This window comes from Oncorhynchus keta, chromosome 5 (genome assembly GCF_023373465.1).
Source record: "Oncorhynchus keta strain PuntledgeMale-10-30-2019 chromosome 5, Oket_V2, whole genome shotgun sequence".
Lineage (NCBI taxonomy): Eukaryota > Metazoa > Chordata > Actinopteri > Salmoniformes > Salmonidae > Oncorhynchus > Oncorhynchus keta.
In genome coordinates, this window is record NC_068425.1 from 23,615,969 (window position 1) to 23,632,793 (window position 16,825).

Here is a 16,825-nt window from a genome sequence, read left to right on the forward strand (position 1 = left end):
CAGCAGCTTTGCACAGCCATTGGAGAGGATTGGGACAAATTTCCACAGGCCACAATCAACAGCCTGACAACTCTATGCGAAGGAGATGTGTCTCGCTGCATGAGGCAAATGGTGGTCACACCAGATACTTTCTGATACCTTTTAAAAAACAGGTGTATCTGTGACCAACGGATGCATATCTGTTTTCCCAGTCATGTGAAATCCATAGATTAGGGCCTAATGAGTTTATTTCAATTTAATGATTCCCTTATATGAACCTTAACTCAGTAAAATTGTTGCATGTTGTGTTTATATATATTTTTTCAGTGTAAATAGTTGAACTCTATTGTTACACAGTTGTATTTATTCATCCCCTTTCATACATGACCATGGTTCAATCAGAAAAAAATGATATAAGCTATGAATTGAAACTACACACCCTACTTTAGATTCCAAGAACACAGGATGAGATGTTACTATCGCAGCTGGTCTCGCTCTAATGGTGTAGAGCCGCTCTTCGGTGGTTTAGCCCCTTTGCTGACAAAGTTTGTCCGTAAGGAGTGTGATGCTGCTGTGGGTGGTAGGGAGTTGGTGGCAGCTCGCTTGTCCTCCAGGGCGGACGCAAGGTTTTTAAGGACTTGGTTGTGACGCCAAGTGTAGCGTCCTTGGGTGAGGCTTGTTTTACACCCTATGAGAATGTGCCTGAGGTTGGCTGGCATGGAACAGAGGGCGCAGTCCGGATCTTCACCATACCATTGGTGAAGATTAACTGGTGTTGGAAGGACGTCATATGTTGCTCTGATGGAAAAGCTCAACCGCCTCGCTTCCATGGCCCACAGATCCTTCCAGCTGATCTTCCTCTTCTCCACACTGTCCCATCGAGTCCACTGTCCCTGTTTGGCAAGAGAGACTGCCTTGGCCCACCTTGCAGCCTCCTCCTGATGGCGTACTTCCTGCACTACCATCTTCCGCCACTCTGGTGCAGTGGCCTTACTCCAAGCAGCACGGCTAGTTAGCCCAAGGCCTCCTCTCCCTTGCTGAACATGACCCACAATGTCAGCATGTTTGAGGGCTGCTGTTGCCTCCTGGACTGCTTTTCCTGGCCTCCATTTGCGCCCAGTTGCCAAGGTCGGCGCGTTGTTGCTCACCACTGGGTCTCGAGATTCATTCAGTGTCATCTGGAGCCTGGTTTTTGCACACTTGAATTCCTCTGTTAGACTGGTGAGGGGCAGCTTGAGGACACCATCTCCATAGAGGCTTATGGTGGTAAGGCATCGTGGAACTCCGAGCCACTTCTTTAAGTAGCCTGTGACTCCTCTTTCCATCTTCTCCACTGTTGAGATTGGAACCTCATACAGTGCTAAGGGCCACAACACCCGGGGTAGGAGACCAAACTGCAGACACCAGGCCTTTAACTTTCCAGGTAGCTGGGTGTTGTCGATGGACTGTAGGCTACTACTGATGTCTTTGTGCAGCTGTTGCACCTGGTCTTTGTCCTTCAGGCTTGCATCATACCACCTTCCAAGGCTTTTTACCGGCTGCTCAGACACTGTTGGGATTTGGTCATCTCCGATGAAGAATTTCAGGTCAGAGAGTACTCCCTTCACAATCGAGATGCTGCGTGACTTGGATGGTTTAATCTTCATACGGGCCCAGCTGATGTTCTCCTTGAGTTTTCTGAGCAGTCTCCTGGTGCATGGGACAGTGGTGGTCAATGTTGTAATGTCGTCCATGTAGGCTCTGAGTGGAGGGAGGCGGAAACCAGAGTCGACTCGCTGTCCACCAGCAAACCATTTTGAGGATCTGATGATAACCTCCATTGCCATTGTGAATGCCAACGGAGAAATGGTACATCCCGCCATTATACCTACATTCAGGCACTGCCATGAGGTGGTGAACTCTGAGGTGGTGAAGCAGAACTGCAGATCCTGGAAGTACGACTTCACCAGGTTTGTGATGGTGTCCGGTATGTGGAAAAATCTGAAGGCAGACCACAGGAGTTCATGGGGCACAGAGCCAAATGCATTGGCGAGGTCGAGGAAGACTACATGGAGGTCCCTTTTCTCCACCTTGGCCATTTGGATCTGGTGCCAGATCATGCTGGAATGTTCCAAGCAGCCAGAGAACCCTGATATTCCTGCCTTCTGTACAGATGTATCGACGTACGCATTCCTTTGCAGGTACTCGGCCATCCTCTGGGCAATGACCCTAAAGAAGATTTTACCCTCGACATTCAGTAAGGAGATTGGGCGGAATTGGCTGATGTTCACACTTTGGGTATTATCTTCTTCTGCCAAGCTGTTCTCATAAGCCTCCAGAGGAACCTCAGGACGTCTGGTGCGTTCTTATACACTTTGTACGGGACTCCATTTGGCCCCGGGGCTGATGCTGTTCTTGCCCGTCGAACTGTGTTTTCCACCTCTTTCCATGTCGGAGGGCTGGTCTCAATATGATGTTCCGGGGGTTCAATGGGTGGGATATCTGATGGGATGGCCAGATGTTCATGTCGCTTTGAGTCAAAGTTTGTTGTTCTCAGGTGCTCCTCTAGGTCTTTCTTTGTTGTTTTTAGAGCTCCACTTTTTTCCTTTGTGAAGAGACTTTTGAGGAACTTGAAGGGATCTTTATAGTGCCTCAAAGTTTCTCGAGGGTCAAGGTAAGGTCAGTATTCACTGTTTCCCACAACGTCTTGTCACTGGCGCCAGGCCATTTCACATACGGTCTGTGCCCTGGTAGTCTCCTCTCGACTGCAGGTCTGGGAGGCTGGGTGAGTTCCACTCCTGTTGTTGGTTCCACCTCAGTTGCTACTTCGGTGCTTGAGTTTACGTCCTCCATGACAGTGGTACTGATGCACTGCAAACTATGGTTTGCGTCCAGTTGCTGTGCTTCATTCGACTGATTTGATCGCTTTCGCAGAAAGTAATCAATGTGAGTTCTCTGTCTCTCTTTACCCAAACACCCCTTCTTCCCCTGGTGGATCCTCAACCCATGGTGTGATGTAACTTTCCTCCAACCACAGACACATACCTGCATCTGTTTGTGGCCCACTGTTGCAGCAGAACTTGTGACAGTTGCTGTGGTGTTCTCTTGTGCTGTGCTCTCATTACTTTAACACTAGTGCTGTAACAAAAACGACTGACAGTACTAATAAATAGTCATAGTCAATATAATAAAAATTGTCATTCTAAATATAATATAACCTAGTAATTCATATGTATGTTGTCCTCATGCAACAGAGGGATAACAGCAACACTTAAAACCATAGACATGATGTGAACAGATTACAACTGATTTCATGTTGTGAAGATTCCATTATTCTCTGCTTCAATTCTGCATTCTGACACCAGTGCTTGTTCTCCAAATATTAGAAACATATATCTTCTCATTCACTTTACCTCCCTCTCTTACAAATTCCCTGACCCGTTATTCCATATCTCCTTTCTTACACCCTTCTTGTTACTGTCCCTCTTTCTTCCGGATCCAACAGAAGGATTTACTGCCAACCCAGAAACAAGGCAGAATCTTCTCTTTGAGGTCAGTTTTGAACTTGTGTATCAGTCGCACCGCCTTCTCCGCCTCCCCTTCTCCTTCCACGATGAAGAACTTGATGATGCCAGCGGGCTGGTCCAGGTATATGCTCATGGTGTTGCACAAAGGGAGCCCGACCTTCACGTTCTCCCCGTTGTGCCAGACTTGGTAGCAGGAGCCGGCCCAGCCCGCACCCCATGAGCTTTCGTTCTCCCCCAGCCCACATGGCCCTTCCTTCCGGCCCATGCTCTCGTACACTGCCCCAATCACCACCCAGCCATCATAGTCCACCTCCCAGTACCCTCTCTGCCCCAACAGACCCTCCTTACATAGCACCTGCACAGAGTAGAGAGTGGATAGTAGAAAGGGTAGATTAGAGATGTCTTAGAGCCAGGCATGCACTGATGGCATGTCCAAAACAGTGGGCACACTTTAGTTACACAATGTGCACTGTAACTGAGGATGGCAGACCAACCTGTGGTGAATGCTCATATCTCTCCGGTCTCATGGGGTATGGACAAACCTCCTCTGACATACGCGACACCTTGAGGTTGCTCTCGGATATCCACAGCAGCTTCTGGGCCGTTTTGTCATCCAGGGAGAGGGGGATCCAGTCTGAGGGGAGAAAGAGAAACGATGAGGTAAAGAGAGAGGAATTGAGTTGAGTGGTTGGATGAATATGGATGAGAAGAAAGGGTCGGAGAACAGATAAGGTCAGATGAGTACTGTGATATTATTGAGATATGTACAATCTCTTGTGTGTAGGCCGTGAAGCGGATATACTGTAAGCCAGGTCATAATTGTGCATTTCAACATTGTATAGGCTGTGGGAAAGCAGGATTTGGCATCAAATGCATTACAGAGAGTGAGGCCCAAAGTGATAAAGAGCCAATTACATGGCCTTACATTTCATGAGGTCAGCCCTGGTGGTGGGATCATGAATATTGGGCTCGTACACCGGCGGCACCTCTGTTATGTGGAGAGAGAGAGAGATAAAGTGTGAAATCCATTAAAGGTATACTGATGAGATAATCCAGTTTGAATTACACCACCGGTCTAATGTAATTCCTGGGATGCCATTGTTAGTCAGGATTTACAAAGGCTTTTCAGTACTTATACATGCAGTATTACAGAAATCATACCTGCAGGAGCTGCCTGGGATTTTCTTCCTACAGAAAAAAGGCAAAAATGAATTATCTTTCCCAAGTAGAACATTATCTTGTGTCAGATTGTTGTTATGTATTTATTCACTGTGCATTTGCAGAGGTTGTGCTAGTTGCAGTTTGTAGAGGTTGTGCTAGTTGCAGTTTGTACAGGTTGTGCTATGTGCAATTTGTAGAGGTTGTGCTAGTTGCAGTTTGTAGAGGTTGTGCTAGGTGCAGTTACTGACCATGATTCCTTCTCTCCCTTCCTTCTCTTCATCTCTCCTTTCCTTGCTTCCATCTCCCTGCTCCTGTCACTCTCTGCCTTCATCCCCCCTCCCTCCCACTATTTGCCTTTATGCCATTTATTACTTTCGAGAGTGTGTGCTATTCGGAGTCTTTTTTCTTAGCACTGATTAATGTAGTTTACCCAACCAGCCCAGGTTTGGGTTACTGCTCTACATCCGCTAAGGACACACATCACAGCCACTGACACCAGGAGTCAGGCCGTTCGTTATAAGATTAAAAATTGTGTGTGATGGACATTATTTCACGCCACTGACAGCATGTTTGTCTCTGCTGCTGAAGTACTCTAGATGTTGTTTAATCTCTGGTTCTCCCTCCTGTCCATTCATTTGTCATCCCACTTTCTCAGGAAACTGGGTGCTATTGCTGTTTCCACTCAGACTGTCACCGTCCGTCAGTCTCCTTTCGTCTATCGGTGAAATTAGCTCAAATTACTTGATTTTCACAGGGTCATCCATCTCATTTCAGCTCATCTCTCATTCTCACCTATCAGACTTAATCTGTTTTAATTGCCCCAACAAGGTTCACATTAAAGTCCCTTGATATACAGGGGCTTGCGAATACCCCCCCTTTGTAATTCTTCCTATTTTGTTGCCTTACAACCTGGAATAAAAATAGATTTTTACGGGGATCGAATCATTTGATTTACATAACATACTACTTTGAAGATGCAAAATATTTTTTATTGTGAAACAAACAAGAAATAACACAAAAAAACTGAAAACTTGAGCGTGCGTAACTATTCGCCCTCCCCCAAGTCAATACTTTGTAGAGTCACCTTTTGCAGCAATTACAGCTGCATGTCTCTTGGGGTATGTCTCTATAAGCTTGGCACATCTAGTCACTGGGATTTTTGCCCATTCTTCAAGAATGAACTGCTCCAGCTCCTTCAAGTTGAATGGGTTCTGCTGGTTTACAGCAATCTTTAAATCATACCACAGATTCTCTCTTTTTTTTGTGTGTGTGAATTTTTTTGCCCTTTTTCTTCCCAATTTCGTGGTATCCAATTGTTAGTAGCTACTATCTTGTCTCATCGCTACAACTCCCGTACGGGCTCGGGAGAGACGAAGGTTGAAAGTCATGCGTTAGACAACCCAACCGATGCCGATGAAAAACATCCACACAGCATGATGCTGCCACCACCATGCTTCACTGTGGGGATGGTATTCTTGGGGTGATGGGAGGTGTTGAGTTTGCGCCAGACATAGCATTTTCCTTGATGGCCAAAAAGCAACATTTTAGTCTCATCTGACCAGAGTACCTTCTTCCATATGTTTGGGGAGTCTCCCACTTGCCTTTTGGCTTATTTTTTTCTTCAAGCAATGACATTTTTCTGGACACTCTTCCGTAAAGCCCAGCTTTGTGTAGTGTACGGCTTAGAGTGGTCGTATAGACAGATACTTCAATATCCGCTGTGGAGCTTTGCAGCTCCTTGAGGGTTATCTTTGGTCTCTTTGTTGCCTCTCTGATTAATGCCCTCCTTGCCTGGTCTGTGAGTTTTGGTGGGCGGCCCTCTCTTGGTAGGTTTGTTGTGGTGCCATATTCCTTCTATTTTTTAATAATGGATTTAATGGTGCTCCGTGGGATGTTCAAAGTTTCAGATATTTTTTTATAACCCAACCCTGATCTGTACTTTTCCACAACTTTGTCCCTGAACTGTTTGGAGAGCTCCTTGTTCTTCATGGTGCCACTTGCTTGGTGGTGTCCCTTGCTTAGTGGTGTTGCAGACTCTGGGGCTTTTCGGAACAGGTGTATATATTCTGAGATCATGTGACACTTAGATTGCCCACATGTGGACTTTATTTAATTAAATATGTGACTTCTGAAGGTAATTGGTTGCACCAGATCTTATTTAGTAGCTCCATAGCAAAGGGGGTGAATACATACATTATGCAAACACCACTTTTCCGTTTCTTTAAAAAAATATATTTTCAAACCAGTTATTTTTTTCATTTCACTTCACCAGAAGGAGGTGTTTAGTCCCAGGGTCCTTAGCTTAGTGATGAACTTTGTGGGCACTATGGTGTTGAATGCTGAGCTGTTGTCAATGAACAACATTCTCACATAGGTGTTCCATTTGTCCAGGTGGGAAAGGGCAGTGTGGAGTGCGATTGAGCTTGCGTCATCTGTGGATCTGTTGGGGTGGTATGTGGATTGGAGTGGGTCTAGGGTTTCCGACATGATGGTGTTGATGTGAGTGCTACCGACGTGAGTGCTACGTGGCGGTAATCATATAGGCAGGTTACCTTCACTTTCTTGGGTACAGGAACTATGGTGGTCTGTTTGAACATGTAGGTATTACAGACTCAGTCAGGGAGAGGTTTAAAATGTCAGTGAAGACACTTGCCAGTTGGTCCGCGCATGCTCCGAGTACACGTCCTGGTAATCCATCTGGCCCTGAGGTTTGTGAATGTTGACCTGTTTAAAAGTCTTGCTCACATCGGCTACGGAGAGCGTGATTACTGTCGTCTGGAACAGCTGGTGCTCTCATGCATGCTTCAGTGTTGCTTGCCTCGAAGCGAGCATAAAAGTCCTGTATTGACGCTTTGCCTGTTTGATGATCCTTCTGAGGGCATAGGCGGATTTGTTAAGTGGCTTGATTGAACCATTGTTTGTGGTAAAAGTGTTGGGATTGGTAAGAATTTCGAGCCTTCTTTTTGTAGTGTGGTCATTGAACAGTTTTATGCAGTAATATTGCTGTGATTTGACTGTTTTATACAGTAATAGTGTGGTGATTGGTGATTGATTTGCAACCCCTCGTATAATATGCAGAATCGCAGAATTCCAAAATCCTGGAGGGACTGATATGGGTATTTTCTCCTTCACATAACACACACGTGCACACTTAGGATACCGGTACGCACGTGTACCCCTACACACCCACCCACGTGAGAACTAGGTACAAAGAGAGCGTTTCCATTTATTTTCTACATCCATTGCGATGCCAAAGTGCTCTCAAATGCCCTAAACACGTGTTTGAGGATGTCGCTAGATAGCAAGCTTTCAGTGATGGAGGGGATAACAGAGAGGGTGTGCGATATGTCTTAATGGTTCTTCCTGACAGTCTGCACCATTGCAGGAAGCCAGGGCCTTTGTTAATACCAATGGATTACTTTGTAGAGGACAGGTGGTCTACTGGTCATTGATCACGGTGGCCCTGCCAACACATTGCTGGAATGATTGGCCAGTCTGTCCTTTTAGCCCAGCTCTTTTGCGCAGGACAGTCCATGCTGGCACCTGTCTGAGGGAAACCTAACTCTCCAGCTTTCGCGATGTGTCTGCCCATTGCCGGAGAGGGAGCCGACAGGATGATGAGAAAAATGTGAGCTTGTTACAACATCAGCAGAGGCCAAGCGAAACTGGGAGGATGAGCAAAGGAAGAATAAGGCTGAGAACCTCACTGTCTTCCTTGCTTGAAGCATGTGTACCAAAGAAGCTGCCACATTACTGTATGCCCAGTTTAGAGGTTATGATGTATTTCAACAATTTCCCACCGTGGTTGGCTGAACTCTGATCCACTGGTCTTTCCAATAAAGCTTCCATGTTTGTGACTTACACTCCACTGTATGTGTCCTGAAGACTGAACAGCTGCACACTGCCCCAAAGAGATTAAAATGACTTTGACAGAAAGGTATGCATATAATGTATACTCTGCTGAACAACAAGTAGAAGTAATGATCAGGGAAGACAGAAAGAGAGAAGGACATCTGATCTCTGGAGTCGGGACGTGGGCAGTAGGAAGGAAAGGGGTTGATGACAGGTCACTTAATCCGTCATCCCTCCCCATACTCTCCCGGAATCCTCCCTTATAGGGACAGAGCGATGGGAGAGGGAGGGACACAGAGAAAGATAGCAAGAGTCGGCTAATGGGATAATCAAGGATAGTTAGTAGATGGCAAAAGTAAGACATTGATGGAGGGTGTCACCAAGGTATTTAGGAGAATCATTGCGAGGGTAGAGAGATTTAAATATACATTTTAATGCGGGGATGGGCAATTGGCGGCTCCCCCCAAAAATGTAATAAGCCTTACTGTTGCAAGTTAGAATAGTGGAATACACAAGGTGCTATTTTGAAATTTGGTTGTGCATCAGCAGTTTTTCTCTTGTTATGTCAGACACTGATAGTCACTCAATCAGCAAAACATTTGTATATTGGCAAATTAGCTAGCTACTTAGTAATCATGGTCGGAATATCGGCTGGGGGGCCCCCATTGATTTTGTTTAATAAGTGATTTTGTTAGTCAGTCTCACTCAGATATCATAAAACCTGCAAACATTTCTCTCTACCCTATGGACAAATGTATAGCATTGCAGGAAATTAGCTGTCAAACAGCCAATTGTTTCTCTCCGCCACCATTGCAAAATGAGTACAATTACATGAAATGAGTTATACAATTGCTAAATCGTCTCTCTGCCGCATGGTAAAATGTGTAGATTTGCAGCAAACTTGCTTTAAATGGTCAACATTTTGTCTGTGCCCCGTTTCACAATGTGTGGAATTGCACAAACTTAACTCTAAAACGCTGTCAAGAGGGGGACTGCTAAAATGTTGCTAGCACAATAATGTGATGGAGCATTTGACAGGCAATCTTGCTATTTGAAAGTATCTGATCCTCATTTGAAGAGAATTTTTCACAGGCAGTATACAGTGCATTCTGAAAGTATTCACACCCCTTGACATTTTCCAGCCTTATTCTAAAATGTATTAAATAGTTTTTTTCCCCTCATCAATCTACACACAACACCCCATAATGACAAAGAACTGTTTTTTAGAAATTTTTGCAAAAAGGGAAAGGGTCTGAATACTTTCTGACATCCATGGTGACTCTGGAAAACATCACCATGGAGTGAGACATGGCTGGTTAATATGAGCAGGGCCCGGCAGGGATGGGTGGGTGGGGGGGGAGGATAAGAGTGGGCTCTGGCTCCCCTGTGGAGGATAAGCCCAGCCAGATACCCTGCTGCTCTCAGTGGGGTCAGATTGACAGATGGATAAACAGATACTCAGAGAGATTGATGAGTTGACACAGAGATAGAGACATTTAAAGAAAGAGGAAACGGGTGGATGAATGTTCAGGCACATAGAGACAGTGGCAGAAAATGACAAACAAGGGAGGTTGCTACCTCAGGTCAAACATACGGGTCAAATGCATTGGAGTCCATTGAACCATAAATCTAATTGTGAAATCATAGGATTGAATTGGCAGGGGAAGGATTGGAATGGAAGTCCAACAGTATTGGAAACAGCATTTGAATAGATTTCTTCTGATCTTGGAAAAGTTTGTCCATTTAACCAACATTTGTCAATTTGTAGAGATGTTTTTGAAGATGAGTATGATTTTTATTCACAGTAACAACGACATTCAGGACATATGATAGGTGTGCTGCGGATGGACATAAGCTAATCGCAGAATGAAATGAAGACTCCTCCCTGGTAATTGGAGGAAAGCCAGTCGGCCATGTTGAGGACATCTGTAGATTCCTTTCAGAGGCCAGGACGATGACCCTCTGACATGGTAGAAAAGAAGCTGCTTATGTGGGTTCTCGACGGTGGTCTGCGCAACCCCCCTGGAAGAGATGGAGCTCTCTGCCCAGATCGGGTTCGGGAACAGCGGGATCTCCACTGATAGGGAGATCACGAGATGTGACGAGAGAGGTGAAGGGAGCTGGCCAAAGCTCAGAACCATCCCTTTGCCCTCTGTTATGAAGTGTCTAAAAAAAACTTGTGGTGTTCCATGCTGATAATGAAATGGAGATGGATGGAAAAAGCATGGACAGAAATATGTGCAAACCAACAGGATGATACATGACAGCATTCTTGAAGAAAAAGGAGAAAGTCATTGGGAGGTTCTCAACATGAGATGAAATGTGATGGGCTCCAATTAGAGGTCTTCACTGGTCTAAAAAGTTGGACCAGGACCAGAATAGACCCAAGCACAACTCGACCTAGACCCAACCCGTACCCTAACTGGTCTGAGTGACAAAAAAATCTGTTTGTCAGCCAAGTTGTTCTTCTGGTTAACAAATAGGTCTTTACAGTATATGTTGGCTAGGCCTTCTATAAGTCAATAAATTATCCTTATTAGCGTGAAATAAATATGCTAGAGGCTATGCAGAGCCGTGGCTGGGTCCGATCAAACAGGACCCAACCCGGACCTGAGGGACAAGTTAGAATATCAGGCCCTGGTCCGAAATCGGGTATATCGGGTCCACCTGGACCCATGAAGACCTAGCTCCAATTGACTTTGTAATAATCAATGTTTAGCAGTACATTGTCATGAAAAGAAAGCAATGCAACTGTCTAAATTTAAATCTGGCAATCTGAAGAAATAGAATTCTTCATGAGTCAGAAGTGAAGCAACTTTCACAGAATCAAACAGCCATGACTAAAACGTAGTGTCTCACAGCCAGGTACTTGAGTTACTGTCCATGACTTCACACTTCATTACCATGGGAGCCAGAGGATGGCAGTGATATGGAGTGATGGGACATTGAGGCCACACTGGGCTGAATACATCAAATCAAATCAAATCAAATGTATTTGTCACATACACATGGTTATCTAAATCTTGTTGGGGGAAGATGGTATTCCTTGAAGAGGTGGGGTTTCAGGTGTTCCGGAAGGTGGTGATTGACTCCGCTGTCCTGGCGTCGTGAGGGAGTTTGTTCCACCATTGGGGGCCAGAGCAATTTTGACTGGGCTGAGCATGTACTTCCTCAGTGGTAGGGAGGATGGATGAACCATGCCCTTGTTTGGGTGTAGGGCAGGCCTGTTGGATGGACAGAGTCACATACACATGGTTATGTTAATGATGGAGTGTAAGCACAGAAGGATGGAAACTGGAGAGGGAGAAAGAGGATGAGAAATATAGAAAAAGAAATGGACGGAATCCTTGGCAGTATTCAGAGAGGTTAGTTTCATGGAGCAAAGTGACAGACAGAGATGAGGTGTGAGACCTGACATGGCCAACGGGTCAATGAGGCTGTGTGAGAGCTGACATGGCCAACGGGCCAGTGAGGCTGTGTGAGAGCTGACATGGCCAACGGGCCAGTGAGGCTGTGTGAGAGCTGACATGGCCAACGGGCCAGTGAGGCTGTGTGAGAGCTGACATGGCCAACGGGCCAGTGAGGCTGTGTGAGAGCTGACATGGCCAACGGGCCAGTGAGGCTGTGTGAGAGCTGACATGGCCAACGGGCCAGTGAGGCTGTGTGAGAGCTGACATGGCCAACGGGCCAGTGAGGCTGTGTGATGAGGCTGTGTGAGAGCTGACATGGCCAACGGGCCAGTGAGGCTGTGTGAGAGCTGACATGGCCAACGGGCCAGTGAGGCTGTGTGAGAGCTGACATGGCCAACGGGTCAATGAGGCTGTGTGAGAGCTGACATGGCCAACGGGCCAGTGAGGCTGTGTGAGAGCTGACATGGCCAACGGGCCAGTGAGGCTGTGTGAGAGCTGACATGGCCAACGGGCCAGTGAGGCTGTGTGAGAGCTGACATGGCCAACGGGCCAGTGAGGCTGTGTGAGAGCTGACATGGCCAACGGGCCAGTGAGGCTGTGTGAGACCTGACATGGCCAACGGGCCAGTGAGGCTGTGTGAGAGCTGACATGGCCAACGGGCCAGTGAGGCTGTGTGAGAGCTGACATGGCCAACGGGCCAGTGAGGCTGTGTGAGAGCTGACATGGCCAACGGGCCAGTGAGGCTGTGTGAGAGCTGACATGGCCAACGGGCCAGTGAGGCTGTGTGAGAGCTGACATGGCCAACGGGCCAGTGAGGCTGTGTGAGAGCTGACATGGCCAACGGGCCAGTGAGGCTGTGTGAGAGCTGACATGGCCAACGGGCCAGTGAGGCTGTGTGAGAGCTGACATGGCCAACGGGCCAGTGAGGCTGTGTGAGAGCTGACATGGCCAACGGGCCAGTGAGGCTGTGTGAGAGCTGACATGGCCAACGGGCCAGTGAGGCTGTGTGAGAGCTGACATGGCCAACGGGCCAGTGAGGCTGTGTGAGAGCTGACATGGCCAACGGGCCAGTGAGGCTGTGTGAGAGCTGACATGGCCAACGGGCCAGTGAGGCTGTGTGAGAGCTGACATGGCCAACGGGCCAGTGAGGCTGTGTGAGAGCTGACATGGCCAACGGGCCAGTGAGGCTGTGTGAGAGCTGACATGGCCAACGGGCCAGTGAGGCTGTGAGAGAGCTGACATGGCCAACGGGCCAGTGAGGCTGTGTGAGAGCTGACATGGCCAACGGGCCAGTGAGGCTGTGTGAGAGCTGACATGGCCAACGGGCCAGTGAGGCTGTGTGAGAGCTGACATGGCCAACGGGCCAGTGAGGCTGTGTGAGAGCTGACATGGCCAACGGGCCAGTGAGGCTGTGTGAGAGCTGACATGGCCAACGGGCCAGTGAGGCTGTGTGAGAGCTGACATGGCCAACGGGCCAGTGAGGCTGTGTGAGAGCTGACATGGCCAACGGGCCAGTGAGGCTGTGTGAGAGCTGACATGGCCAACGGGCCAGTGAGGCTGTGTGAGCTGACATGGCCAACGGGCCAGTGAGGCTGTGTGAGAGCTGACATGGCCAACGGGCCAGTGAGGCTGTGTGAGAGCTGACATGGCCAACGGGCCAGTGAGGCTGTGTGAGTCTGTCTGACTGCTGAAAGAATGGATTTGATCCGGTGGGAACATTGTGGTCTGGAGCCTGGTGATGTCAGAAGAGGGGGAAACAGTTTGATGAGCTGATTGATGAGATGGGGGACAGATTTGGAAGCAAGACAGGCGGAGAGAGGTACTTGGCAAAGTGGGCCTGTCAAAGGAACATGATAGAGCTTGTAACTAACTGGTGGTCAATAAACAACATGTTATCAACATCATACATAATAAATAATAATAATAAACACCCAGTGATGAGCACTGTCTGTCTGTCTGTCTGTCTGTCTGTCTGTCTGTCTGTCTGTCTGTCTGTCTGTCTGTCTGTCTGTCTGTCTGTCTGTCTGCCTGTCTGCCTGTCTGACCTGCCTGCCTGCCTGCCTGCCTGCCTGCCTGCCTGCCTGCCTGCCTGCCTGCCTGCCTGCCTGCCTGTCTGTCTGTCTGTCTGTAAATTTTTGTCTGTCTGTCTCTCTCCTTAGCTAGCCTTATAATAAAGTCCATATGCCAAAACAGTACTTAACACTTACGATTCCATAGCTTAACCGTAACTGAACAACACTCTTATAAAAGTGAACCTGCACAGAAATGCTACTGTAAGAAGTAGGGTGTGAATATCAGAGCACACACAGTAGCCTACATATAGACTCCACCATGCCCCATAGCCTACATATAGACTCCACCATGCCCCATAGCCTACATATAGACTCCACCATGCCCCATAGCCTACATATAGACTCTACCATGCCCCATAGCCTACATATAGACTCCACCGTGCCCGATAGCCTACATATAGACTCCACCGTGCCCCATAGCCTACATATAGACTCCACCATGCCCCATAGCCTACATATAGACTCCACCGTGCCCCATAGCCTACATATAGACTCCACCGCGCCCCATAGCCTACATATAGACTCCACCATGCCCCATAGCCTACATATAGACTCTACCATGCCCCATAGCCTACATATAGACTCCACCATGCCCCATAGCCTACATATAGACTCCACCATGCCCCATAGCCTACATATAGACTCCACCATGCCCCATAGCCTACATATAGACTCCACCATGCCCCATAGCCTACATATAGACTCCACCATGCCCCATAGCCTACATATAGACTCCACCATGCCCCATAGCCTACATATAGACTCCACCATGCCCCATGCCCCATAGACTCTACCATGCCCCATAGCCTAGACTCCACCATGCCCCATAGCCTGCCCCACATATAGACTCCACCATGCCCCATAGCCCCATCCACCGTGCCCCATAGCCTACATATAGACTCCACCATGCCCCATAGCCTACATATAGACTCCACCTCCATGCCCCACATAGACTCCACCATGCCCCATAGCCTACATATAGACTCCACCATGCCCCATAGCCTACATATAGACTCCACCATGCCCCATAGCCTACATATAGACTCCACCATGCCCCATAGCCTACATATAGACTCCACCATGCCCCATAGCCTACATATAGACTCCACCATGCCCCATAGCCTACATATAGACTCTACCATGCCCCATAGCCTACATATAGACTCTACCATGCCCCATAGCCTACATATAGACTCCACCATGCCCCATAGCCTACATATAGACTATAGACTCCACCATGCCCCATAGCCTACATATAGACTCCACCATGCCCCATAGCCTACATATAGACTCCACCATGCCCCATAGCCTACATATAGACTCCACCATGCCCCATAGCCTACATATAGACTCCACCATGCCCCATAGCCTACATATAGACTCCACCATGCCCCATAGCCTACATATAGACTCCACCATGCCCCATAGCCTACATATAGACTCCACCATGCCCCATAGCCTACATATAGACTCCACCATGCCCCATAGCCTACATATAGACTCCACCATGCCCCATAGCCTACATATAGACTCCACCATGCCCCATAGCCTACATATAGACTCTACCATGCCCTATAGCCTACATATAGACTCCCGCATGCCCAATACACCAGTGCTAAAACGTGTGTTTGAGTATGACACAGTGAAATGGCTGTCGGTTCCTTTGTTAACTTAAAACAACGACTCGTTTCTTAATCCTGCGGACCAGAAAAGCCTGGAGGCACTGGCCTTTTGCAACTGAGGTCGTCCGGAAAAACAGCACTGGCATCATTGCACAATACGACACTGGACTTACTCCATATTTGGATGTCGTTTTCAGTGAGAGGAAGGCATAGGAACACGAATAACTTGATTTTCAGAAATATATCAGCCACAACAATCCTAATTTCCCTATTCACTATTATAAAAATGACTCAATGGTAATGAAATGTTTTCGTATTTATTATTTAGTTGAGTTACTGACAAACTACAATGAATCATTTGAGACAAAACAATACAAGGTCAATAAAGTAAAACAATCCAAAATGATTCATTATTTGCCTGGTGTTTGATAAAGTAAAACCATTTATAACACAACAAAACACAAAACATGTATTCATGAGAATGTGATTATTAAATATGAATGCTAATTTCTGATAATGTGAAATATACGTTAAAAATTGTAATTTCTATCATTTATTGGGGAATCCAATAAAATTTTATATTCATGTAATACTGATTGAATGATTATTACATTTGCTTTAAAAATCTGTTCAACTGAGGAGGAGAGGGTTTTGGTCCGCTTTCATTTACATAATGTATTAACACATGCAAGCTTATAGAGTAGATCATGAACCCTCACCTGCTTTCTTTGGCACAGGCATGATTTCGTTACTGCTTGGAGCGTAGCTTGGCAATGGCATGGTACCCTATGGTCTTCAGCAGAGATAGTGGCTGATCCTCTCTCCATGAACACTTTTATTTCCTCAGGGAGAATGGGGGGGCGGGTCAGGGCAGGAGGTGCCCAGGTTGGGAGATGAGGGGTGTCTGGTGAAGTTTGGTTGGATGTAAGGGGTTACCGAAGGGTTGGTCCTGTCATCTGAAACTTCTGCAAACCTAGTGAACCTTTCTAGAGCGCAAAAAAACACAAGCAAACACACACTGTACAGTATGTCACAAACACTATACTCCTTTTACATACAGTACCAGTCAAAAGTTTGGACACACCTACTCATCGAAGGGTTATTCTTAATTTGTACTATTTTCTACATTGTATAATAATAGTGAAGACATCAACACTATAAAATAACACATATCGAATCATGTAGTAACCCAAAAAAATCAAAATATATTTGAGATTTTAGAC

At 46.8% G+C, this 16,825-nt stretch overlaps 1 protein-coding gene across 1 annotated transcript; it reads right to left on the reverse strand.

Moving 5' to 3' along the window:
- Positions 1 to 2,536: 2,536 nt before the first annotated feature.
- On the reverse strand, positions 2,537 to 16,447 carry zgc:195001 (uncharacterized protein LOC567531 homolog). The gene is made up of 5 exons (XM_052519153.1): positions 16,322 to 16,447; positions 4,647 to 4,673; positions 4,411 to 4,473; positions 3,980 to 4,119; positions 2,537 to 3,840 (listed from the first exon to the last, which is right to left on the reverse strand). Exons 1-5 carry the CDS (start codon positions 16,380 to 16,382, stop codon positions 3,433 to 3,435), a joined length of 699 nt encoding a protein of 232 aa, XP_052375113.1. The 5' UTR covers positions 16,383 to 16,447; the 3' UTR covers positions 2,537 to 3,432.
- Positions 16,448 to 16,825: the final 378 nt, after the last annotated feature.